This window comes from Heterocephalus glaber, unplaced genomic scaffold (assembly GCF_053883595.1).
Source record: "Heterocephalus glaber isolate CG9 unplaced genomic scaffold, H.glaber_assembly_v1.0 deba00000676, whole genome shotgun sequence".
In the NCBI taxonomy this organism is placed as follows: Eukaryota; Metazoa; Chordata; class Mammalia; order Rodentia; family Bathyergidae; genus Heterocephalus; species Heterocephalus glaber.
Window position 1 is genome coordinate 11,479,428 of NW_028258156.1, and position 27,233 is coordinate 11,506,660.

Consider the following 27,233-nt stretch of genomic DNA (forward strand, 5'->3'; position numbering starts at 1 on the left):
CACCCTAAAATCTGGAGGGACAACAAAATACAGAAACTGACAATTTACATGAGCATACTGGGAGGAAAGTCCTGGAGTCAGCATCTGTACAAATACTTTGGGTACTATATGTGGTTTCTTGTCTGTGCTTCTCTATCACTGTTCCCCTGCTCTGCTTCCTGGCTGACATGAATTAAGCAGTTTTATTCCACCACCCATTTCCGCCATAATGTCATGGAGGCAGCCATTCATGGACTCTATAAACATGAGCAAATTAAACCTTTCTCCTTTAAATTATCAGTGGTGGGTATTGTGTCATACAAGGAGAAAGCTGACTAATACATGAACCCAGACCATTTTTCATAACAAAAGCATGCTCTCCAAGGGAAAATATTTTACACAGCCTATCTGAGCTGAGTGAAAGGGCAATTAGCTACCCCACACTCTATAGGCTTCATTTCTCACTGAAGAAGAGGGAAAAAGCAGGCTAAGAAATGTTTCCTGTAGTCACAGAATATAGAAGTAGAGACACAAAAAATGAAATTTAATCATAAGATTACTAAGCATTTCTCTTGCCCAGCATCTTACCAGTGAATCATCAGGGTTCCAGCACAAGAACAGCAGATTAGAAATGAGGGAGATGCAAGATACACAATGTATGGAAGAAAGAGTTCTTGTGGAAACACCAGGACAATAGGGGAAGGAAAACAAACAAACAAACAGGGAAACCAAACCCTCTGGCATCTACAGCTAGAGTAAATATTCAACAGAGCCTAGCTCCAGCCAGATTAACATGAAACCTCACACCAAAGGCAATAAATGCACAATTTCTATTTTCCAATACATCACTCTAGCTGTCAACAAAATTACAAAGCACAGTAATACTCAAACACAGCTTGAAAATCCAAAGCAAATATAAACCTAGGTCCTGATATGACACCTGAATTATCAGGTTAACCTTAAGTAACTCTGAGTAATATGTTAAAGCTTCTAAAGAAAAGAATTGATGGCATGCCAGAACAGATAGGTAATGTAAACAGAAAAATAGAAACTCTCAAAAAGTATAAAAAGAAATGTTAGAAATCAAAAGCACAGTAACAGAAATGAGTATTACTAATGGGTAATCTGCAGACTGGACATCACTGAAGAGAGAATCAATGGCCTTGAGACATGTCAATATACTTTCCAGAAAGAAAGAAGGACTGAAGGAAGGAAGGAAGGAAGGAAGGAAAGAAAGAAGGAAGGAAAATAATTTAAAAAGTGAAGCAGATTACCTCAAACTCCAGGATTCTGGGAGAATTACAAAAGGTATAATTTACATCTAATGAGAATATCAAAATTGTAGGAGAGAAGAGAACAAAAGATCTGAAGTAATAGTGCCTGAGAATTATCCTAAATTAATGATATACCTATCAACAGATAAAGGAATCTTGGTGAACACGAAGAAGGACAAATATAACAATGTACAAGGAGATTATGTTCAAACTACAGAAAACCAAAGAGTGAGATTTTTCAAAAATCAGGGTGGGAATTTTTTCTATAGAATGGCAAGGATAAGAATTATATCAGATTATCATCCCAGAAACCATGCATTTAAGAAGAATTTAGTGAAGTGTGTAAAGTGTTACATGCAAAAAAACCACCAATTTAGAAATATATATTGAGTAAAATTATCCCTTTAATATGAAGGAAAAAAACTAAAGATTTTCTTTCTTTTTTTTTTCTTCAGTATTGGAAATTGAACTCAGGACCTTGAGCTTGCCAGGCAAATGCACCAAACACTTTCTTAAACAAAAACTGAAGGAATTTATTGCCAGTAGACTTGCACTGCAAAAAAAATGTTACAATAAGTTTTTCAGCAGCAATGAAAAGAATATAGGTCAGAAACTCTGATTTACATTTAGGAAGGAATAAATGAAGGTAAGATTATTTGTTTTATTTTATTGTTTGGCAGTACTGGGAATTGAACCCAGGACCTTCACACTAGGCAGTATATCCCTAACCCTTTTTTTGTTTGTTTGTTTGTTTGTTTGTTTCTTTGTTTTTGGTACTGGGGATCCAACTGCATTGTGACGCAGGCAGAACCACTGAGCTAAATCCCTGATCCTCCCTAACTCTTTTATATTTTGTTTGAGACAGGGTTTTGCTAAGTTAGTCAGGCTAGGCATGAATTTGTGATCCTTCTGTCTCAGCCTCAGTATTATAGGTGTTCACCACCACACCCAGGTCATTTTTCTTATTAACTGATCAAATAGAAATCATGGATTTTACAAGAATAATAAAGCAATATTATGAATCACCCCTTGCTTACAAATTTTAAAATTTACATGAAATTAATCCTTCATCTGAAAAACATAAACTATTAAGACACATAAAGGAAAAGAAAAGAATCAGAATATGTCTACATCTAATGAATAAAATGAAATTAAATAACTTTCCAGATGGTTTCATTGGTGAATTTTAATAAACATTCAAAAAGGTGTGGCATTATCTCTCCCAGAAAAGAGAAAAAAAGGAATATCTCCTAAGTCATTTTATGAGGCTGGCATTATTATATGATAAAAACGAAGTACATTTAGGAATAGAAAACCATGTATTCATATCTCTCATGAACACAGATTCAAAAATCTTCAAAAAAACTAACAATCAAATGCAACAATGTACAAAAAGAATTATATCACACAAACAAGAGATTTATTCTAGACACATGAAGCTGGTTTACTATTTGTAAATTGGCTCATGTAATTGATCATATCAAATAGATACAAAACAACAATCATATAACCATTTCAATTAATGCAGAAACATATTTGATAAGATTCAATTCATAACTCTTGGGAAAGTAGAAATTGAGAAAACTCCTCAATTTGATAAAGAATGCAAATACACAACCTACAGTTAACACCATATTTATTTGGTGAGAAAAAAAGATGCAATTCTGCTAATACTGATAATAAGACAGTGATGTACCTCTTACCTTTCCTATCTGACATCATTCTGAATGTCCTACCTAATACAGTAAGATATGAAAAAGAAATAGCAAGTATACAGATCGAAAACAAACAACTAATTCTGTTCACAGGTAACATGATTATCTACATAGAAAATCTCAAAACTCATCAACAAAACTCCTGAAACTATGAAGCTATTTTGGCAATTCTACAATATATAAGGTTTTATTTTGTTTTTCAGTGCTGAGGATGGAAGCAAAGTGCCTAATGCCTGCTATGCTTAGACTCTACCACTCAGCTACACTCCGTGCAAAATATAAAGTTAATATGAAAGGTCAACTGCCTTCCAGTATACTAGTAACAAATCATTGGCACTTGAAATGCAAGGTACAATGACATTTATATTATTCATACATTCATATTATTTATATTGCTAAGACTACATTTATATCACAAAAATGAAATAGGTAGAAATCTAGCAAATTATACATAGGATCTATATAAGGAAAACTACAAAACTTTGAGGAAACTAAAGTTCTTAAGAGAAAGAGAGATATTTGTGTTCAGGGATACAATTTTATACTTCACAGATGAAAATTCTCCCTAACTTGATAGATTCAACAAAATTCCAATCAAATTCCAAGTAGGCTATTTGGTGGATATCAACAACAAAGATCCTAATGTTTCTACAGAAAGGCAAAAGACAGATTAGCCAACATAATACTGAAGAAGTAGTGAGAGAGTGACACCACCCTTTAAGAATCACTATAACACTGTAGTAATCAAGACAATGTGACAGAGGTTAAAAAAATGAAAAACAAAAAAACCAGACAAACTAATGGGCCAGAATAGAGTCCATTAATAAACTGATCTTTGACAATGGAGCTAAGGCAATTAATTGGAAAATAGATGACAATCTTTTTGACAAATGTTGCTGGCAAAGTTGAGTGTTCACATAAAAAATAATGAATCTAAACAAAGACTTTACACATCTCTATAAAATTAAATTAAAATGGACTATTGATCTAAGTGTAAAGTGCAGAACTGTAAAAGTTTTTTAGACAATACAGACAAAAAGCTGTGACCTTGGGCTTTGACAATGAATTTTGGACATAATGCTTAAAAACATAATCTACAAAAGAAAATATTGATAATTTTAACTTCATTAAAATTAGAATCTTCTGTGCTGTGAAATGACACTGGTAAGAGAATCAAGACAAATCACAGACTAGGGGAAAATATTTGTAAAATACTGAAGCTGACAAGGTTGGCAATTACTTACAAAACTAAACATAGTCATATCATAAGATCCAGCTAATGTGGTCCTCAGTATTTACCCAAATGAGATGAAAATATGTCTAGAAAAAAATCCTGCACACAAATATTTACAGCAACTTTATTCATAATCACCAAAACTAAAATGTCTTTCAGTAGGTAAATGGATGTTCAAATTGTTCATCCGTACAATGAATATCCTTCAATGATAGTAGTAAATATGTTTCAAGACCTAAAAAGACATGGAGGATTTGTGTGTGTGTGTGGTACTGAGGACTGAACCCCAAGGGCACATCTCCAGCCCCTTTTTCCTTCTTTATTTTGAGACAGGGTCTCCCTAAGTCATTCAATTACCCAGGCTGGGCTCAAACTTGTGATTCCCCTGCCTCAGCCTCCCTCAGTGATGGGTTTACAGGCATGTGCCACCACACCTGGCAAGACATGGAGGAATCATAAATGTGTACTTTTCAGTAAAAGAAGTAACTCTGAAAAAGCCACATACTGTATGATTCTAACTATATGACGTCCTGTAGGGCACAAAACTATAGAGACAGTAAAAAAAAAAATCACTGGTTATCAGAGATGGAAAGAGGTAGGGATGAACAGGTGAAGAACAGGGAATGTTTAAGGTAATGAAACGATTCTGTATTACAACAGTGGATACATGAAATGACATCATGCCTTGTTAACACCATTGAACTTTATTTACAACACAATGTAAATTAAGGACTATTTTAGTAATAATGAATTCATAATGGTTCATAGCAAAATGATTACGTGGGAGGGTATCATCTGAGAACTCTGTTCAATCTTTCTGTAAATCTAAAACTGTTCTAAAAAGTAAAGGTGATTAATTTAACAAAGGAGTCAAGCAGAAATTAATACACAGTTTGGTCCTGGTAAGCACAGAGCATCAATTAGAGTTCCTCATATGGTAAAGAAATGAGACAAGCCTTCTGTTTCTTTTGGACAACATGCTGGGCTCTGAAATGCCAGAAAATGTGCAAAATTAAAAATTTTTATTTCCATTATGGTGTTAGCTTTAAAGTCACACATTACTGTACTTAAAAAGATGTTTAGCACTTTGTCCTCAGTTTACCCTTTTTATTAAGAAAAATTTAGAGAGATATGACTTTAAAATGACCTCCCACAACAAAGTAAGATTTAGTTTTGACCTAGTGAAAATAAATAAAACATTTCCTTAGCAACTACAACATAAACTCAAGACAAAGCTCTACCTAAATCTTAGGCATAATTCTAAGGGCTGTGCACATGTAAGATACTGTATTAATCAATTACCAACATCACCCCTATTTCACACGTGAAGGAATCACAGCCTACAGAAGTTACATTACCCATACTTGCAGGTCCAGATTTCAAACTGGTAGGTGTGGATTCAAAGCCTGCATCATAGCACCACACTGTTTTCAATACCTGGAAAACTAGTGTCAAATAGGCAAGATTCATCACAACAACAAAGCTAAGAGTACTAAAATACATGAAAATGTTCCTGTGTTTGTCAATCTGGGATATGATTTTTAGTAAATATTTTCTAAGTGTAAGTGCTATCATGGTACTATTTTTGTAGAAATATGTATGTTCATGTGTATATAAAATGTGTACTATGAAAAAGACAATGTGTGAGAGAGAGAGAGAGAGAGAGGAGAGAGGAGAGGAGAAGGAGAAGAAGAGAGAGAGAAGGAGGGGAGAGGGATAGAGGACAAAGAATAAAATAGATTTTAAGGCATTTTTAAAATTTCCTTGTATTCATTTTGGATTACAATAACTTGAATGGGTCACCAAGGTACCACAACATAACTGCTGACTGCTATACTGAAGGGAGATTTATGAAGCTATATATCTCATCTCTGCCTCCTTTCCAATTTACTCAGTGGAAAATGCCATTGGCCTTCCAAAACCTTAACTTATGTTTGGACCCCTTCCATGTTCGAGTCTTATTCTTGTGTTGCTGACCATTAAAATGAATATTTCAGTAGGGCTGGAGCAGTCTTATTAGCCCAAGCCAAGCTTTAAATGGCTTGTGCATTTTAAGAGGTTAATCTACCCCGCCAGCTTGTTTTGTTCAGAAGTATTAAATGGAAAGGCTGTAAGATTCAAAGAAAGGCAAAGTTCACTGGGTAAGACCTCAATAACATAATGGTGTATAAAACCCCTAAATATTTTTACTGTAATGTTTTATGAAACATGCACATACTCACTGGAACAGAATCCAAATTAAATGGTTCTGAAGGTCATTTCTAAGTCACTACATACCCAGTATCTCTGTGAGAAATATGTACTATTTCAAAAGTGCAGGGACCCGGAAGCTTCCTTTCCCTACTTTATAATTCACTATCAGTCTAGCAGTGTACTACACAAGGGGAGAAAAAGTTACCTACTAAAGCTATAACATTTACTTGGCCAAGCATCAAGTTCATTAAACTATTCCAAATTTCCTATCAACACATCCTTCTGATAGAGAGCAAAAAGAACCACAGAGAATAATTCTAGAAGGAATAAGTGTAGGCATAAAATACAAAAATTTAAAACAATTATGTTATTCTCAATTTCAAAAACAATTATGTGAAGCCTTTGATTCTTATGAAAGAAGCAACAGACACCTATTAAAGTGAACTAGGAATGGCCATGATTAGAAGGAACTATTAGTATTATTCTGATGTGTCTCAGAGATCCAGATTTTTAGGTCAATGATGATTCTCCTACGGGGAAGGAAGTAAAGGTCCACTTTGCATGACAAAGGTCAGATTTCTGCAGGCAAAGGAGACTTCTGTAGTTGACTGTTCCTGGGCTGTCACTCACGGGGGGTGGTGCCTAAAGGTCAGGAGAGGTTCCAAATTGTGCTTACTGCTTAGGGGACACCCCAGGGCTACCTTAATCAACTTAAGGTCATTAGGAATTTCTCTCTCTGGTTCCAGTTTCATTCCTTTAAATCGAGCTAATACATATCAGTAATTCAGGGCTGCTGTTGACTTAACAAAAATTAAAAGCAGTATTAACAAAAGATAGAAAGAAGCCACTCATTTAATAATATTTTTAAGTCTAAAATTGAGTGCAGTCAAATTCACATAGACAACAGAGGTTGATAATCTGGCACCAATAGCAAAGCATGACTTTATAATAGCTGCCCTGGTACTTTTGCTATATAGGATGTATGATACTACTCTGGATTCATTTGAACATGATGTGGTTTGATACAAAAATTCCGTTAGCCAGTTTCTCCATTCACCACCTACATTTTATTATGGTAGAATTTTATTGTTTACTTTTTCTGTAATGACTTTTGAGTCACTGAAATATAACAAATGCTAAAGTAAAATATATTCTTTGAAAATATTTCAATGCTCTTCTATGCAAATATATGTCTAAATTATCTCACAATAGAATGGGCAATGTACCAAATGGATCATATTTCTAAGAGTTGGAAAAGTTCTGCCTATTTGTAATTAGTGAAGGTTATCTCTAAGTATTTTACACAGCATGTAGAAAACATCTGGATTTAATTATATCATACTTTCTTAGACAATGGGAATTGAATTAGGAATATTTTGAAACCCCGATAGAGATATTAAAGTATTAGCGACTGTTTAAGAACTTTATTGCTACAATGCTTAAAAATGTTTCATTTTACAGATCAACAGCCTGACACTTCATAAATATCAGATTTTCAATATAAAAGGAAGAAACTTGAAATACTGGGCACATATAGAAAATATATCACTGGAAAAGGCCAGGGATTTTCACTATTATAATATATTACATAAACATGTATAGAAAATGTCTTGCATATTTGCAGAGATTTGAATAAGGGTGTATAGCATACATCCTGGGCAGGATTTCTCTTTGAATTTTATTGTAGATTGAGAATTTCAGTAAGAATAAATTAACAGCTTGTTATTCATTCTTCACCGAGGAAAAACCTTAGCTGTTCTCATGGAAACAGTGGGACACAAAGTATGAGTTTTTAGTATTTATCCCTAAGTTTTAAAAAAGATCAGATTTTCTTTCTGGATGCTTACTGGTCCCAAACGTCACTTCTCAAATGGAGTATCAGCTCTGCGGTGAGATTTCAACCTCCCAGTGTTAAGAATATATTCAAGGCTGTGTGCCCAGCAGGAGAGAAGTCTTTCCCTGTAAATGTAACTATATCACTCATCGGTGACCTTCTGCCATAAGAGGATTCTGTATTTTCTTTCCTTTTAGGGACTACTTGGGCCCTGGAATGCCAGTCACTGCCCTGAGTGAGACCTGGGGCAGTATTCACATAACCCCTCTCAATAGCTCTTACACATGCCAGTGGTGTAACTAAATGTCAAGACTGTAGATCAAAGTCCCCACATTCTAAATCTCATGTCCTTTATGGATCAATTTTCATAAACTATATTCATGTTTTAGAAATAGATTGAGGCTCACTCTTGACTTTCTCCCTTCTATCCCAGAGAAGTTTATATGAAAGGCAATATGATTTGTGTATAATAGTGTGAAATTCTGATGCAGTGCATAAAACTCAGTCATTCTTGCTTTTGTATAAACTTCTATTGAAATATTTAACTATGCATATCATCTTAGAAATACAAAAATCTTTAGGCTATAAAAACAAAAAACACAGCCTGCTTTGTGATACCTAACCACTTTTTCCCAGCACCTGGTACAATATGAGGTAGACAGTGGTCATAAATTCTAATTCATGATTGATTTTATTTTTAAATCTTCATTATGCTACCCTTAAATTATATGACAGAAAATAGCTTCAGCATGTGTTTTTATAATCAATATCCATTTTAATTGCTCAAAATTTCTTAGAAAAATGAAGATAATTTGAAATTATTATCACTCAGTAGATTTTATATACAAATTACAGACATCTATACTTCTTCAAATAGACCTGAATAAAATTCAATAAAGTACACCATCTTCTATGAATACCTTTTCAGATAAGTTGTGGGTATAAAAAATTTAAATTGACAATTATCTCTAAAGAACTGTATTTGGCAAATACTGTAAGACTTAAGAGTACTCGATGCTACTTTTGATTACAATATATCTAGTTAATGTTTGTATATGTTTATTAAAGTGATAAAAGCATGTAATATATTAAATGTACAGATATCAGAGTACTCAAGAAGATGGGGAAAAAAGAACATGCCTTAGAGTTATTGGGCTGTTTACTAAATTCCAAACAAAGTTTATTGTGCTGATTTCCCTAAACAAATTGTAATACAACAATGAAGTATAATCAAAATATGCAGTGAATGTTTAAAACTTAAAAAACAATTCATTACGGTAAAGACATTTTGAAGTAATCCTTCTCAAAATATACCCTTTTGCTTCAAATGCACTTCTCCCATTGTTCTTGTCACCTTCTGAAGCAGCTGTGGAAGTCCTTTTTCTTCACTGTCTTTATGAAGTGTGATAAAAATATGGTAAATGTTACTGTTGAGTACTACCCAATGGAAAGCTCAGCTCATAAAAACATTAGTTGTCCTCATCCACCTAATTTAACAGATTGAGTATCAAGTGACTTCTGGCTCTTCCTGAAAGTCTAAATGACCATCAAATGTAAATGTACTGTATTTATTCAGGACACTGTGGTAGCGAGGATAGCACAACTGAAGACCCTCATGAAAGTACTTCCAGAACTGCTTCAGAAAGTGGCAAGAACAACAGTATGTGAAGTAAGGAGGAGTATTTTGAAGAGGATTAATAGCAAAGCGATTTTACCTTTTGTTAAAAAAAGTAGAAATTCACTGTATATTTGATCACATCTTATACACAGAATCATTAGGTCCATATCTTCACTCTGAGTTCTATAATCCTAGAAGGATTAGGCAAGTCACTCAATCAAGGGTTAGTGTCCACCTTCCCTGTTTTCACTATATAACCAACTAAAATTTAAGGTTTAAAAAATATTTTTTCAGGCAAGAAAAAGTTCATTATCTGTACTTTGTAGTCAGTGGTTGAAACCAAGAAGAGCAATATCTACTGGAGGAAACCAGAGGTCTTTATTAATGGAAAACAGTTACATTTTCTGAGAATCAAGTTTTTCCTTTATTCTACCCTTTATTGCTAATAGAAAATAATTTATCTAAAAGTCAAATGCAGTAAATTTTTTAAAAGGCACTTTAATTATAAAATGGATCAACTGATTAAGAAATAAGCAGGGAGTATGTTTGTGTGTGCGTATGTGTGTGCACGCTTGTGGATGTGTTTGTTTATGCTGGGGTGGGGGCAGGGCAGGTATAACATCTACAACTTAAAACCCTTGATTTTCCCCTTGAAAAGGAAGAATGAAACTACGGGTAGGTATATTATGGAAGAGCAAGTAGAGTTCTTGTTAAACGAGCTTACCAGTTTTTCGAAGAGGGAAATCATCCTTGGCATCCTGGGTTCCTGGTAATGTATATTTGTAGGATGGAGAAGTTCCACTAAGGGGTGGAGAGCTTTGATCCAATGATGTGTGGTGGGCAGCCCTACAAAAGCAAAGAAGGTTCATCACTGATGCTGCAGTTTTACAACATGTTGGTCAGCTATAATCAGTTGCACATGGTGTACACGTGCCTCGGCTGTGTTTATATTCTTTCTTCTTAGTGTATACAAACCACAGCCTCGTGTAACTAAGTTCACAGACTTCATTTTAAAAAATTTCTAGGTAGCACATTCAAGTACATGAGAATAGTTTGTTTACTGAAAAGACACCAAAAGTCTCAAGTGTCCTGATTTCTATAGAAGTTCCAAAGATGTGGAATGGAGATCACACTCTTCTTCAATATGAAACTATTAATTTTTTCTCTTTCCTGGGTGACTTACTGAAAAACATACAACTTTGCTACTGAACTGAACACCGACTACCCAGTAATATGAACATGTACAAATATGAAAAATAGTGAAAACAATCAACAGTGTATAGTATCACCAACACAATGATTTTTGTACTACTATTATTTATTTGAGTAATTCTCAAGAATAAACTAGTTTAACAGTATCTTATCTACTTATAATTAGCAAAAATAGAATTGAATTCAGATTCTATAAGTTAATGATTTATGATTACTTGAAATTCAATTCCATAAGTCATGGCTAATATACTCAAGAGAACACCTAAAGAATTTTTAACTGATAAATTATTTGCATTTAGTTGTTTTTCATTACAAAATTATATTATCTTTTTAAAAATGGGCTTTGAGGGCCAGGGATTTAGCTCAGTGGTTCCACTGCCTGCCTCACAAGTGCAAGGACCTGAGTTCTATCCCTGTTACCAGAAAAAAAAAGGCTTTGATGTCAAGGAATTATTAATTAGGTTAAATTATGAATGAAATTTTAAGTAACAAAATTTCAAAGTATTTTGTAAGATTGATTAAACATCTGAAAATCTTCAGAAGTTGGCTGCTCAAGTTAAAAAACATGCATGACAGAAATTAAATTGTTAAAATATATAAAACATTTCGGAATCTGCCTAATACCTTTTTGTTAAGGCAGAAAATGGCAGATATCTGTAAAATAGACTTATAAATACAGTAACAATTTAAAAAAAACTCCTGGGATGCTTCCAGTTTCCATATAATAATCAAGTATTTGTTCCTTTCCTGGATGATATGAAGGATTAAAAAATACATTCATGGAAAAATCTTCTAGTCATTCAGAAATCACAATCATGAGAGAAATGGAACCATTATCTATTAACCTATAATCCAAATATGATTTGCCTATCAGTTCTTTGCTCTGGCTTTTCAAAATACCAGACCTTCATATTTTATAGAAATGGGAATTATATACCACATAATATCTCTTTAGTGGACTGGGTAAGTCAGGATCCTATAAACACAGTAATATCACATTGTATCATGTTGTCAACCTGTGTGTTAGAAGCCAAACTACTATTTACTGGTTAGGAAGAAATTGAATACTCGGTAGGAGTAAACTAGTCCCTGAAGACTTAGGTTTGTTTATTTTAGCTACTCCCTTTCTCTTCTCTTCCTTTCCCTATCTTAAGTCCCTTTGCTCCTTCTTTTAATTTTTTAATTGAGTAAAAATCATTTGGACTTCTAAAAATAGCTCTAACTTCCATTTTATATCAAGCCAAGTAAAATAAAATCAAATCACAATCTGCCAAACATTTAGAAATTATGTATAGATATCACATGTACCATCTGAGAATAGAAAAATGCAAAATACAAATTAATTTCTATGCTCTAACTCATGTGTGAGTTACCCATTCGACAATGAACATATATACTTCCTTGTCCTCAAGATGTTAACATGCTGGGCTAGGGATGTAGCTCAGCATTAGAGCCCTTGCCCAACAAGTGAGAGGTGCTGGGTTCAATCCCTAGTAACCCTTAAAAAAAAAGATGATCAATGTTTTATTAATCACTGAGCTCTTTACATCATGTATAAGATTATTTTATAGGGCCTTCCAACAACCTTACAAGGCAGGTACTATTACTAGCCTCTTGAAGTGGAGAAGGAAATGGATCTTTGGAGAATTCAAGGAACTTGCCCACAGCGACACAGCTGAGAAATGACATTCTTGGGATCTGCACCCAAGTTGGCTAATTACAGAACCCATGTTCTTTAACCTTGAGAATAAAAAGCCAAACACCGAACATACGTGTACCAGAGCTTGGGATGGCGGCTCACGGAATGATTTTTTCCATTAGTTGGAGTGTCTTTCGTTGCTGATTTACTCAACAGGAATTCTTGAAGCTTCTGCTTTACTTCAGTACTTGCCACTGCCCCTGAAACACACACACACACAGAAACAGACGTTGACTATGAGTTGTGTGCTCTTACACCTCTAGAATATCTAACAATGATTAAGAAGTAACATCACTGGTCACGGCACATGTAGTTTTCCTATTAAAAAAAAGAAAGAATCTAAATAGACTTTAGAAAATGGCATTGTGATACTTTGTAACTATTACTTAAACTGCCAATTTTTAAAAGACCTGCAATGAGTTCTTTAATTGCTTTTACAGAAAGGGGATTCCCAGCTTATTAATGTCATTTCAAGATTAAAAAATACTGCTGAGGAACAAAATATTGCATATTTTAAAAATCAGGAATCTTGGGGGAACTAAATTAGATCCCTTAAATATATTAAAAAAATCTTTTCTGAGTTTCTAGATTAAAAATGCAACATTTAAAATGAACCCTTTGAACATTAAACAAATAAATACTGCTGACAAGTTCAGTTCAAGTCATCAAATTTTAAACTTTGCTGCAACCTGAGTTTGAACTGGCCTAAGACAGTGGAATTATTTGGGTCTGTCTCCCTCTTGTGGATGCTTCTTTTACAAGTGTTCTGTCTTCAATCTTCCCAAAGTCTGAGTATGCAGGAACTAAATGGAGGCAAGGCATGACTTACAGACTAGTTATTACTTGGGCAAGAGGAAAGAAAGCATATTTAGGAGATGTGGGCATAACTTTATTATTAAACAAGATAGTTTACACTAGATTGCTTTGTATGACATCATTTTTTTAGGTCCAAATGAACAAAAATTCACATCTTTGTTAATACTGTTTATGTCTTTGGATGCTTGCAGACTGAGTAAAGACAGCGGATATGCAAATGTAAGATCATTACATTTGAGTCTATAATTTATTATTTTAATTAAACACAGACAGTTTTTGACAACTTTAATTCCACTCATTCTCAGGCTTCTTTCTGAATGATGATCAGCTAAAGATGAGGGGAGAGAGTCCATCTTTTACCCTGGTGCCTCTTACTTTCTCGTCCTCTATCTTTGCCTCTGAGAGGAGGAAGCTGCTGTTCTCTGCGATGCCTCTCTACTTCCTGTTCTTGCCTCTGCTGCTCCAGTTTCTGCTCCTTTTCTAGGAGTTCTTGTTGCTGTTTTATGGCTAGAAGTTCCTGTTGCAACTTGCGAGAAGAGAAAGACATGAGAGTGTGCAATTTCTTTAAGCTTCATAGTTATCACTGACTGACCAAAATTGAAATGTTAGGAGCTTTTGGAACTTGTTTGTATTTAGTTTATATTTCTGACCCACTTTTTAAAAAATTATTGAAATCTGAAGACAAGCAATTCATGTCAAGATGGCCTCAGTATCATCAACAAGGTAGTTTTTTAGGAAACTATGTTTCTTGTACCTTACTAGCAAAAATAATTAATAAATCCATTTAGATCTTATAGTTTCTGCTATTAAACTTTTAATTCTCTTAGTAACTTCCCTTGATACATTCAAAATATATGAACAGGCAAATGCAGGCACTGCCCAGAAGTCTAGTCTATAAAGTCTCTCATATTATAAATAAACAACTGAGATTTTCCATTGTTACCCTGATAAATGGTGTGAAAATTATCAAGGTGAATAGAACGGTGAGATATGAGTGAATCTGGGGTAAGTCTACCTGAAATAGAATGAAGGCTAAAAATGTCAAAATCTTATAAAGTTTTCAATAGTGTTAGGCAAGTTACACATCTATAGTAGGTTCTTCTTTTAAAATAGCATAAATCTTTCATCTTTTATCTAATACATGAAAACTTCAAGAGACAATGGTTAAAATGAAATCATTTACATAAAACTACACTCTAATGCACAACTGTTTAGGTTTCTGAATTCCTTGAATTCTCCTCTAAAGCTTGGTAGCTATTCTGAGATGTCAGTTTCCTTCCAGAGAAATATATATATACCTATATATGTATATATATACACCTATATATATTATACAGGTGTATATATATACCTATATATATGTATATATAGGTATATATATACATATATATATATAATAGTAAATGTGTCCACTGAGCAATAGCTAAAGATTGTTCAATCTACATAGCCTCTGACATTACTATATATGAGATCTGGACAAGTCACTAAACTACTCGGAGCACTGGTTCCTCATAGGTATGAAAAAGAATAATCTCCCTCACATAACATATTTCTAATGCATAAAAAAATTCATTTTATGTTTGAACCATACTTATTTCTTATTATTATTTAAAACAGTCCTACTAATGAAAACATACTTTGCTCCTTTATATTAGATAGGTACCTAAAATTCTGAATTTTATACCAAATAATAACAGAAACAAAAATAAAAATCTATAAGGAATGACATCAGGGTCACTCTGGAGCAAGAGGAAGGCACCCCTGTTTGGCAACCATGATAGCCTTCCCACTCCAAAGGATATGGTTAGAAACATTTCTGGTTACCCTTCATTTTAAAATCCTTGGCATTTTGGCTGATATATCAGTCCCTTATAAAACATCTAAAATAAGAGTACATAACTCTGCTTAAATTGTTTTAGTATGAATTCTATACAGATTTGATCCTTCACCCAAAGATTCAATCCAATTGAATTTTAATCTCTCTTAGAAACCTAGAAAAGCATATGACTTAATTACCATAGCTACTATTCTTACAAACATTGCAGGAACGAGTATTAAAAAAAAGAAAGAAAACTTCACCCCTCTATTTCCAGATGTTCTGGACCATAAGCGAGGCAGGGTGATTTAGGAGCTTTGAAGAAAAGCAAAGCAAGACTACAAATCCTGGAGCAACTACTTACTGGCTGTGCAGCTTTGGAAAGTTACATTATTTCTTCTTCCTCAGTTTACTATGTGGAAAAATGGCATAACAACATCTAATGAGCCGGGGATTTAGCTCAGTGGTTCTGCCACCTGCCTCAGAAGCCCAAGGTCCCAAGTTTGATGCCCAAGGTCCCAAGTTTTATCCCCAGTACCAAAAACAAAAACAACAACAACATCTAATTCAGCAGATGGCAATTGCTGAAGAAGTCAAAGATCCAAAAAGCTAAGTAGTTATCATGCACTGTCTTCCTCATATAAAATCTAATGGTATGTTAAAGGCATCAACTTTTAGCCTTACCCATAAAAAAGTAAAACAAAAAAAATAAATAGTTAAAAGAGAAAATAACTTCCTAATTTAAAGGGAAAATTTAAATACTTCAATTTCTGAGAAAATAACATTACTTTGGACAGTCAATTTAAAAGCTAAATTTTCTTTTTATCTCATAATCCTTATTCTCTTCAGAGCCTCTTTTCTAACATTTTCCAGATGTCAATAAATCCATTTTATCATTTTGTGTCGTAGAAAGTGTTATCTACTTGCTACAATTAGCTTTTTAGTGAAATCAAATATGTTAACTTCTAAAAAATATATATTAATCATGTAGCTATGCACCAAGAATAAGTTAATACTGCTAATAACTTAGCAGCATTGCTCTGTACTCAAGAAAATATGACTCAAATATAGAACTACATAGTTCCTTATGGTAAAGTATATAGATTTTACTTATACATCATTGCCATTCTAACATGCGCCTGGGAAGACTGATGTAAAAGATCTCGATATGAATATTCCTATTACTGTTTCAAAGGTTAAACTAAAATAGTGCCTCAACATGCATTAAAAGATAAGTCTATAAAAAACTGAAGTGTACTTCAAAATATATCTGTGAGCTACTGATTTCAGAAAAGACGCAAAAGAAAATTCTCACTCTTCTTTTTTAAGGTATCTCAGATCAATAATACAAGTATAATAAGAGCTCTTAATATAGATTGTTTTAAAAATATTTTCTTTATTAATATCTACTTGTATCACATTGAAATAAAGTTTCTCCAAACCAAAGAAAAGAGTTCTTTTAGTAAAATTCAGTAGTAAAATAAAAACATATTTTATATTACATATTGAGAAATTATATTTTATATCAGGTTGATTTTAGGAAATTAAGATTATATAGGCCTTCTTGGCTAAGGAAATATTTTGTAAAACATAAAACATAGGGATGAAGATAGAATTTTTATCTTCTGAGGTTCTGTAATATTAATGTGGTAAAATTATAGGATATTAGCAAAGACTAATTATCTATATCAACCCCACATCAGTGTGTTTGTACTTGATACCCAAGAAATAAACTACCTAGAAAGCAGTCTAATAAAATATGACATAGACATAATTTATTATACTAAACTGTCATATATTTAAGTTATAGTTATTGGAGTTGGATATAAAAATTTTACTGTAAATATGTGCTGTATTTCTTACTGTCATAATCAAATTAAATAACTAATAAATCTTGAAGATCTTTGATTTTAAATATCTCAAATAGTTGAAAAATTCATAAACAAAACTGTTTTTCTATGAAGAAGATACAAAAGAAGAAATACACACATGTCTACAATAATCTAATAATAAATGGTACATCATTTAAAAATGCTGGGATATATATATTTTTTTTCTCCCAAAATAATTTAAATAACTCCAATCTTAAATTTTCAACTACTCTCAAAATCATTTCCATAAATTCTTATCTACAATCTATAAAAATATTTGTGTCAGCTTCTCCCAAAAAAACACCTTTCAGCTTTTTATGCTATTATTATTATTATTATTATTATTATTATTTTGTACCAGGGATCGAATTCAGGACCTTGCACTTGCGAGGCAGGCGGCAGCACCACTGAGCTAAATCCCCGGTCTTTTATGCTATTATTTTGAAAATACACATCATCAGATTTTTTTTTTTTTTGTAAGGAAGATTAGGACATATTCAGAGCATCTACTTGTTGACCACACATTAAAAGAAAACAAACAAAAAACAGAAGAAGGCTATTTCTGTTTATATTAGATGACTAATTTATCCTTTCTGATAAGTAAGATATGCAGATTCCTTAGAAAGTTAAAATGCGCCTTTCCAGGCTCATGGTTTTTGGTGGCGAGAAGACGGGGCAAAGGAACACACAGAAGAGAATCTACATGAATGGGAAGCTACAGTATTATTCCATTCTCGTGATTCTGTAGCTAAAGGATGAAAGTGGTAGAGGCTTCTCTAAGAAGCAAAGTAATGTTTAGCAGGTACTTACCCCAATTCCCACTAGTAAAATCACAATTCCCTCCAAGCCATACATCTATGTCTTAATCACAGTGCAACTTGCCCGTTAGTGCTCCCACAGGAATGTCTCATGCCCATATCATGGTGCAAACGCCCAGACTACAAAGGTCAGAGACAAAGAAATATTTGCTACCTTGATGTGCTCCTGAAGTTGAGCCTGGTGCTGCCGTGTCAAGTTCTCGTGCTGTTTCTGAAACTCTGCTATCAGGAGCTGCTTCTGGATTTGTTGCTGCTGCTGGATAAGAAGTAACTCTTGCTGCAGCTGCTTCTCACGGATGACAGGGTCCACCACTGGCATCATCATCCTGAGGTCAGTCCTTAGGTCTAAGGGGGAGATGGGCTCCAGGCCCACAGGAACCTCTGACTTCACATCCACTGAAAACCAGGAAAAAGAAAGAGGGTGGGGGAATGGAAGATTGGAAACATTAGCACATAGGTATGAAAACAAACAAAAAATAAAAGATACCAGGCCCTATTCAACAAATCTTATGTCCATGATTCTAATATATAATTTCTTTTTTGGTACTGGAGATAGAACGCGGGACCCTGCGCTTGTGAGGCAAGTGTCGGCACCACTGAGCTAAATCCCCGGCCCTGTAATTTCTTTATAATGATGATTGAAAGTCTTTGTAAATCAGTTTTGATAAATGGTCATGTGCTGATTTTCACTCAGCAATTCATACTTTGACCAGGAATCTTTACATTTCCCCCTTTCAAAGAGATGAGTGCAATTATTCATTGGTATCAAAGTTATTCATAAGACTCATTCAACTGGATCCTTTACAAAAATTAAGTCAACTTGAGACCAAGAAATGGGACACTATTTAAGGGGAAAATGCCATATGCAAGAGAAGTACAATAGCCTAAATCTGTGAAAGTACTAACATTTTTTAATAATCAAAATCAGAAGTCATATTTTACTTTAAAAAAGTAAAACATATAATGTAATGTATTTGCAGGGGTATCGGACCTAGCAAAGAAAAGATACAAATCGTAAACCCTGGGGAAATGGTGACTAACCAAAACAATGATGCCAAATCCATGCACCAAGGAGGGAAAGTAGCCAACTTTTTAAGTGCTGGTTTTTAAACAGTAATCAATTGTATCTCAGTAACCTCATTCCTAAAATAAACAAGGCAGATATAGTATGAGGAAACTTAAAGTAAGAATTTAATCTAGCCATTGAGGGAAGAAAGATTTGAGGATTTGAAAATAACTATGGAATATTATATTAAAATTTATAAAAATTGAATTAGATATTGTATATAAAATGTTTAGTACAACTTCAAGCAGACAAGAATGCTGCTTCTGAAATGAATAGTTTAAGTAGGAAAGCTCACAGACAGGGTAGATATCCATATATACTAGTTGTTTAGGGCTGGTGTCCATTCTGATTGACCAGTATCTACGTCAAATAAGTTTTTAAATATTTTGAGTATACCTCTATGCATGGCAATCAGGAAAGTTTTATAATTAAATGAAACACATTCAGTTAAAGGCAATAGGGATTTTTCAAGGGAAACTGGATTATATGGGTCTCCCAAGGAAGTAAGCCACTACTCAGATCTAAACAATTATTGGTGGAGTAAAAAATTCAGACCGTAGCAAAGATAGAAATTACCAAATTATTTACTGAAAATTTATGTGAAAGACCTAAACATTCTGGGAACCAAACAGAGTGATCCTGTAAGTCAACTCTGACATGAAGGCTGCCAGTTTTTAAGCTCTGCTCTAATATCTAAATGTCTCATCCCATTCTTCTACCTGAACAACACTGAGGATGTTATTGACTCCACTAGGCCTCAGTTCTCTCCCTGTGAAATGGAAATAATTACAATATCAGCAACAATAAAGGTATTAAAAGGTTCAAGTGAGATCACTCATTCAATGTACTAACAGACCAGAGCACATCCCTCATTTAAAGCTTTGTTGTGTTTTTTTATATAAAAATGGAAGCTTTCAGGTCCAGGGATTTACCTCAGTGGTACCGCACCTGCCTCGCAAGTGCAAGGTCCCGAGTTCGATCCCCAGTACTGAAAAAAAAAGGAAGATATATATATATTTTGTTTGTTTGTTTGTTTGTTTTGTATTGTTTTGTTTTTTCTGAAAAAATGGAAGTTTTATATATATATATATATATATATATTTTTTTTTTTTTTTTGGTACTAGGGATCGAACTCGGGACCTTGTACTTGCGAGGGAGGTGCGGTACCACTGAGCTAAATCCCTGGTCCTCTTTCTATATATTTAAATAAATGATCAATGATGGGTGGCTAAGAAAAATATATGGAGCAAATATGAAAATAAAATGGTGTATGATTTCTACTAAATATTAGAAAATAAAAAGCAGCAAAACATTTAGAAAAATAAAAGATACAACTCAACAACTGAAAATCACCTTCACTAATAAAGAGATGCAAATCATAAAGTGAAACACATTAGTATCTATTTATATTGCATATATAATTCCTGTCTATACATATTTCTGTGTGCAAATGGCCCACTGTAGAGAGTCAGTACATGACCAAATTATTTATTGCTAGTGGCACTGCCAATTGGTATAAAACTTCCACAAAATCAACTCTGTCACACATATCAAGATGTGTTAAATATTTCTGCCATCTGATTCATATTTTACAACTCTAGAAATATATCTTACAGAGACTATATTAATGGAGAAAAAACAGTTCAGTGTCATGTCGTTTATTGGACTACTATTTGTACTATAATTGAAATCACCAACTATAAGGAAATGTCTAAGTAAAATATGTCACATCCATTTGTTAGAAAAATATGCAATCTCCAAAAATAATATTTATGAAACATTAAAAATGCTATTATAACATTAAGTGAAAAAAGTAATAAATGTGACATTTATGTTATCATAATAATTTAAAATACCTAAGTATAATTAATTTTGTCAATATACATTTGTTGAGTCCCTTAAAATCTCAGGCTTCATTCTCCATGTTGGAGTTTAGTAGTTTGTTTTTTTGTTTTAAGATAAAAATCTCAACCCTAACTAAGCACATATTATCCTTAGCTTTTTAATCATACCAGTCTGTGAATTCTATAGCAAAAGCTAGTGATATAGAGAAGAGTACAATCTGGATGAAAATATGAATGATTCTCCCCCTTCTACTTTTCTATATTCTTCAAAATTGCAACTAACATTCTGACTACTGCAAGCATCTTAGATTTGGAGATTCCAGGTTGGTGACTACAAAGTTAATATTCCATGTGGTTTTAAATATATTTTCTGTGAGTTACAAAAGTATAACAGAAATCCTGTCTATAGATGTTAAGGCTTCAAATACTAAAGCATTAAATGTCTTTGCATGTCATCTGCATTGTATGTTCATGTGCACACAGAACTTTAAAAACACAGGTTATTTTTCAATACACTGATTAGAAATTTGCACTGATGGTATTTCATGTGACACTGTAATGAAAATGGGAAAATAATTCATTAACAAACTACAGTTTGATAGTGTCTTTTAAAAACATGATATTTGTGAAATGAAAGAATTTAATTGTGACAATATTGAAAGCAAACGTGAATGATGCCCTCTAAGATTTCTTACTGCAATGCCCAATGCGGACTTCCAGGCCAGACTTCGGAACACTGGAGTAACATGAGACTTAGAGCCCTAACTTAAAGAGTTGGCATAATTCCAACAAAAAGCCATGGTTGTTAATGATATATTTCATTTTTACACTATTAAGGCCAAACTACTGCCTTCAAGTTTTACGTGGAAATCCCAGTAAACAAAAGTCAGAATTTAACCCTATAAAGACAAATGTGAAAATTTAGAAGACCCCTGGGTCTCTTCTTGTGGGCATTCCTATTATCCACAAACTACAAACATGAAACCCTTAAAATTAAAAAAATAGAAGATGAGAAAAAAATCCCACAACTCTCTGAAACAGTTACTGTAAACCTCAAAGGATAATTTGACTTCTTACCCTGCTATCCCAACAGAAATGATTGTGTCTAACTGCTTGCCTTTGTTCAGAGACTAATCACTAAATTGTGAAAAATCACCCTCAACTTACAAAAACTGCTCTTGATTATAAATAATTGCCCAAGACTGAAAGAAAGCGGCAGGCAAGATCCCAGTCTTTCATCCAATTTATTCAGCAGCAATCCACATTCCATTTGTCTAGACTAAATATAGCAGCGTTTATACAAGAAATCAATAGTGCTTGCAGAGAGGAGAGCAAAGGCATGAATATTTCATCAAACTCAGAAAGAAATGGCAATCAGCAAACTGATGGCTCAGTATAGGTCATCTTTGGCCTGCTGGACTGGTTCCTGTTATTTGGACAATAGTTCATCTCTGCCTAATCATAATCATATCATAGCTGTTCTTTCTATTTTTAGCACTAATTGCATTGTGGGTGACAAAGGCTCATCCTCTTCCAAAAGGAATGTTGGGTTTTTCTTACATCTTTTGTGACAGGCTAACAAGCCTCCCGAGAAGCAATAACGGTAACACGATACAAGGGCTTCAACGAGTTACAGTCACTTTCAAATCACACAGTGTGAAAGAAAGGCATTGTCTATATCTTCTATGTATCATAATTAGAAATAATCAATTTTAAAAGGAAAAATTAACTATGAGTCTTAACAGTAGGTAAAAGGAGTCATCTCTGTTCACAAAATTCCTTGTTTGAGAACATGGAAAATTCCTCACAAATTTCTCAGGATAGGTGGTTAATGATATATATGTTAGAAGAAAGTTGATGGCAACAAATACAGCATTATTTGACATAATTATTATTATACATTATTATTATTTGACATTATATGACAATCACATCATATTTTTCACAGGTTTCAAAACTTCATGGCATGCGATAAAAACAGGGAATAACTAACTTTATTAGGACTTGCCTTATTTGTCTGAGATTACAAATACATGAAAATATTACTGTATATTCTTTTTGGGTTTTTTGATACCAGAGATCAAACTCGAGTCTTTGCGCTTGCGAGGCAGGTGGAGGAACCACTGAGCCAAATCCCCTGCTCTTATTGTATATTCTTTTCATTATCATGTTCCAAATGTCCAGTCAGAACATTTCTACATGTATAGCAATTTGTCTTAATTATCACTCTACAAAGTTTTGTTCATTCAGTTTTCACAGCATTTATTTCTTTGACAGTTACACCTTACTGTTTAACATTTCTCAACTGATGAGATTTTATTAACAGTTTTTAGTTTTTAATAAACTTGCATTTGGAAAAGCTCCCATTTCAAAATCAAAACAAAATTCCAGGTCATATAGATGTTTACAATAGTTATATTTATTTAAGTAACATGTTCAGTTTAAATAAATTTCTGTGAGAAATATGTCTCTTTTTAACTCTTAAGGCCGTTAAAATATTAACAGCAGAGTGGTATGGACAATCTGGCAGCATGGAATATTCCTTAATTCTTCACTTTAACTACTGTTATTCATGTCACGGGGAAGTAGGGAGAATTTTCCTATGTTCAAGAATAGGATGTTGCTACCTTATCATTTGGCTTGCAAACAAAAAGCTATCAATTTTAAGAAAGGTTCCTGTTAACAACTTGTAAATCTCTGAGACAAAAACATTTTAAGAACATACAAATTTGTCCATTTACAGCCAGCACTGTAGCTGAAGACTGTTAATAGTGTTTTCAAAGCAGTAGGGTTCAAAATACAGGTTTTCACATAATAAAACTTGCCTAAATATGAATTTTTGTGTGTCAATGATTAACTTAATTTTACATTCAAAACTGCTAAAATTAGAACACTGTATAATAATCTGTTAATATTCATAATTACAGAATCTACAACTCAGGACACATTATCAATAATATTGCCCAGAATTTTTTATATCAGTGAATGGTTATTCACAACCACTAGCAAGGGGACGTATGATGTGAAATTTCTAGATTTGGGTAGAAACAAATGTTACTCTGATCACCTATTCAGCCTTTTCTATTCTGCCTTTTCACACTTAGAAACCTATAAGTATTTGGGCCTGATGATTTTGTTCACGCAAGAGGCCATTTCCTGTGCTGTTTTGTGTTTTAACATTGTCCAATCAAATATGTAGTTAATATCACTGTTAGTTCAGGGACTGGAAAAGATTGTAAAATAGTTGCCTCACACACATGTAATCAGGGAATCCTCAAAGTTTGGTGCATAATAATAGTCTAAGTGTATGGCACGATCTGCAGGAAACCCTTTAATATAAAATGCCAACAGGAGTAGACATCTATCATTAACTTCTCATACTTGTTTCCTTATTATACACTTTAATTTTTTCATGGTAGGCTGGTTCTTATAAAATACATCAGCAAGTATACTTATGATACCATATCATGTCTGAAATTCTGATCAATATCAAGATACCCACTGACACTAGCTTATCAGGTCCTGCCAAAAAGATCATTTTCTCTCTATGGTGTGTTATCTTTCCTGTTGTTTTCATAGTCTTTGCCCAAGCCAAAATTAGTAAGGAACATTTATTTAGTGCCACCCAAAACTAATTAGGAGGCTATCTGGTTTAAAGCCACTAGAAACCAAACTCTTTGTATGCACATACACAATTACATTGGTCAATTGGTCAGCTAATGTAAGTACAGCTTTCACCGTTACACTTTCTTGAATAGAAGAAACTGAAGATGTCTTGGATATGCGGTGAAAGAAGATCCATGAATAGCACAGTACAGTCTTTGTCCTAATCACATCCCCTCATGTGTGAGATCATCAGCCTCACCTGGAAGAAGCTTGGACAGTTTATTTTGCCACAGCACCCACCTTTCTGAGATTCTAGGATTCTAGTTTCACTGCTATTTCCTTGCCATTGTTTAGCCCTAAAGAATTCTGACTTTATTTTCCATACCAGTTTATATTTCCTTCTGATAATGAATTTTCTTTGGAGCCCAAGCTGCTAACCACCCTGAGATAGGAAGAGGGGTAGTGTCAGTCCTGTACAACACTGAGCAAGGGATGGGACCTTCTAACTTGTCTACAGAGCAAAGCTACTGGGGAGGGTGATGGAAATTGAAACGGGGTTTTTCTCAGTGTTACAGGGTTCAGAATCCACCAAAGGGAAGTTCATCATTGGTGCCTGGCACTGTTCCCACCAGCCTTCCAGGCAGGAAAGGGGTCATCATGTATACCAGGCCAATGATGTCATTGCCTGGAAAGGGGGAGGGGAATTAGAGTGGTCCTACAGCCCAGAAAACCCTCTCACTTCTCTCTCACTCTGGGGGACATCATCATCTTGCTCTTTGGGCTGTAGGCTCACAGAATACCTCCACTCCCTGGATGCTGCTTCTTCCTTGTACAGAGTGCTCTGGAACAGGAGCTCCTATGAGATTCAAGCTCTGTGAGGTCAGCAGGCAGGGCGGGGCGGTGGTTGGCACTAACAGGTTGTTTAACAAGTCTGTTTTTCAATCTTCTTCCTCCAATCCAGGTCTTGTGTTTTGGGTTGGGTCTCCTATGTTCACTTTTTGACCAACAAAATTCATCACAGTCTGCTTTTCACCCCAAGTCTCTAGGCTCACCTCCTGCCTACCTCACTTGAGAGCAAACCAGTTTCTAACACAGTATCCCTTTGATACTATGTTTCGTATCCATGTACCTTCTTTCCTTATCGATTTAATTTGACAAGCATTTTTGAGTGTATACTATTACTCTGCTAAATGTAAGGGAAATAAAAAGGAGAAGTGTGACACAGTCTTCCTTGCCAGAGCTCACAATGAAGTGCATATAATCCAGGAGTGAGCAGAGTAGGACAGGGAGATCAGGCACTGTAGTGGGAGGAAGGCACAAGACAGGAACACAACTCCAAAATAGTACACTATGATATTTGTTACAGGGATTTTTTTTTTAAAAAGCCACTGATTACTCCAGATGGAATGAAAAGGGGCTTTACAAACTAAGCATATTTGTCTGGCCCTCCCTATGCCATTAAAAAGGCAGTAAGTGAACTCAGGGTGGGATAGAATGCTTAATGGAAAAGATAAAGGAAGTTGCACATGGCCTGGTGTGACTGGACTCTATTAGGCACAGGCAGGAGACAACTATTTCACAAAGCATGTCGTGTGGCAGAAGCTTGGCCACCAGAGTCAGACCATAGAGATAAGTGATTCAACCAGCAGTGGCCTCTAAGTGTATTCCCTTGTAAAATCTGACCTACTTGGTTATGAGAAGTAAATGAAACTAAAGTAAGTTTCCTTATCTTCTTTTGTGAGTACTAACTGACATCAGATATTTTAAAGGAGCAGAAAGGCATAAAAAATGGTTTATGTGGTAGAAATGAAAAGCATTGGAATGAGAGAGACTAGAGGGAGTCAGTCTCCCATACTCTCTTTGTCTCCCTCAGTCAGACTAATGAATTAAAACTCTGGAAGTGGGGGAAACAAAAATAGTACTGGACAGAGGAGATTCTTTCAGGTAAAAATCATTGGCACTGGTAAATAAATAGAAGATATTAAATCTTTTTCTTCCTTCAACTCCATGGAAATTATTTTAAACCACATTAATACTCCCTTTCTCCACTACCACCGCCTATTCCTCCATTTTACACTGATTCAAACAATTTTTGTAATTCAAATAATTTTATAATTTTATGTTTTTATTCTTTATATTCTGCTGTTGTATCACAGCCTAAACTGGCTGAGGACACAGCGATGTCTGATGCTACCTGTATTTTGCTCCACTAGTCCTTTTTTCTCAGGAACTATGCACAGCATCTCTTCTTAAATACTACATCATCTGAAGAAAGTCCCTAAAGAAAGTACCTCCTCTGAAGAAAGAGATTGTTGAGAGATATGCCTATCTAAAATAACATTAAACCCACTGTCCTAGTACTATCATGGGTTGACATGCCATTTTTCATTCACTTTCTGATTTTGCAAGTATTTTTAAGCCCTATTAAATATCACAACAACTTTTAGCCCACAAGAAACACCATCGCTGCCTTCAAGAAACTCACCCCCTGTTGTAGCAGACATGATGCAGCTAGGGCAGTCATGGTGCACTTATGGAAGCCCCCCTGGACCTGCTTTTATTTTTTTCTCTCAGCTCTCTGTTGTAATCTCGCCCACACTCAGGGCTTTATTTGCTTCCTACATGGTGACAATTCTAT

At 34.3% G+C, this 27,233-nt stretch overlaps 1 protein-coding gene across 14 annotated transcripts in view; it reads right to left on the reverse strand.

The window, feature by feature from the left end:
• LOC101705971 (histone deacetylase 9) overlaps nucleotides 1-27,233 on the reverse strand; it is a 715,280-nt gene that overhangs the window by 203,015 nt on the left and 485,032 nt on the right. For 8 of the 14 annotated variants that reach the window (XR_015449277.1, XM_087206437.1, XM_087206442.1 and 5 more), the window contains 4 exons: nucleotides 18,234-18,475; nucleotides 13,950-14,100; nucleotides 12,832-12,958; nucleotides 10,572-10,693 (listed from right to left, as the gene is read on the reverse strand). Coding sequence is in view for 13 of the 14 variants with exons in the window: in XM_087206437.1 (XP_087062563.1) it covers nucleotides 10,572-10,693; nucleotides 12,832-12,958; nucleotides 13,950-14,100; nucleotides 18,234-18,475 (642 nt within the window). In the remaining variant the exon portion in view is untranslated. The remainder of the gene's footprint in view (nucleotides 1-10,571; nucleotides 10,694-12,831; nucleotides 12,959-13,949; nucleotides 14,101-18,233; nucleotides 18,476-27,233) is intronic. The other 6 variants (XM_087206449.1, XM_087206441.1, XM_087206448.1 and 3 more) reach the window with 3 other exon arrangements.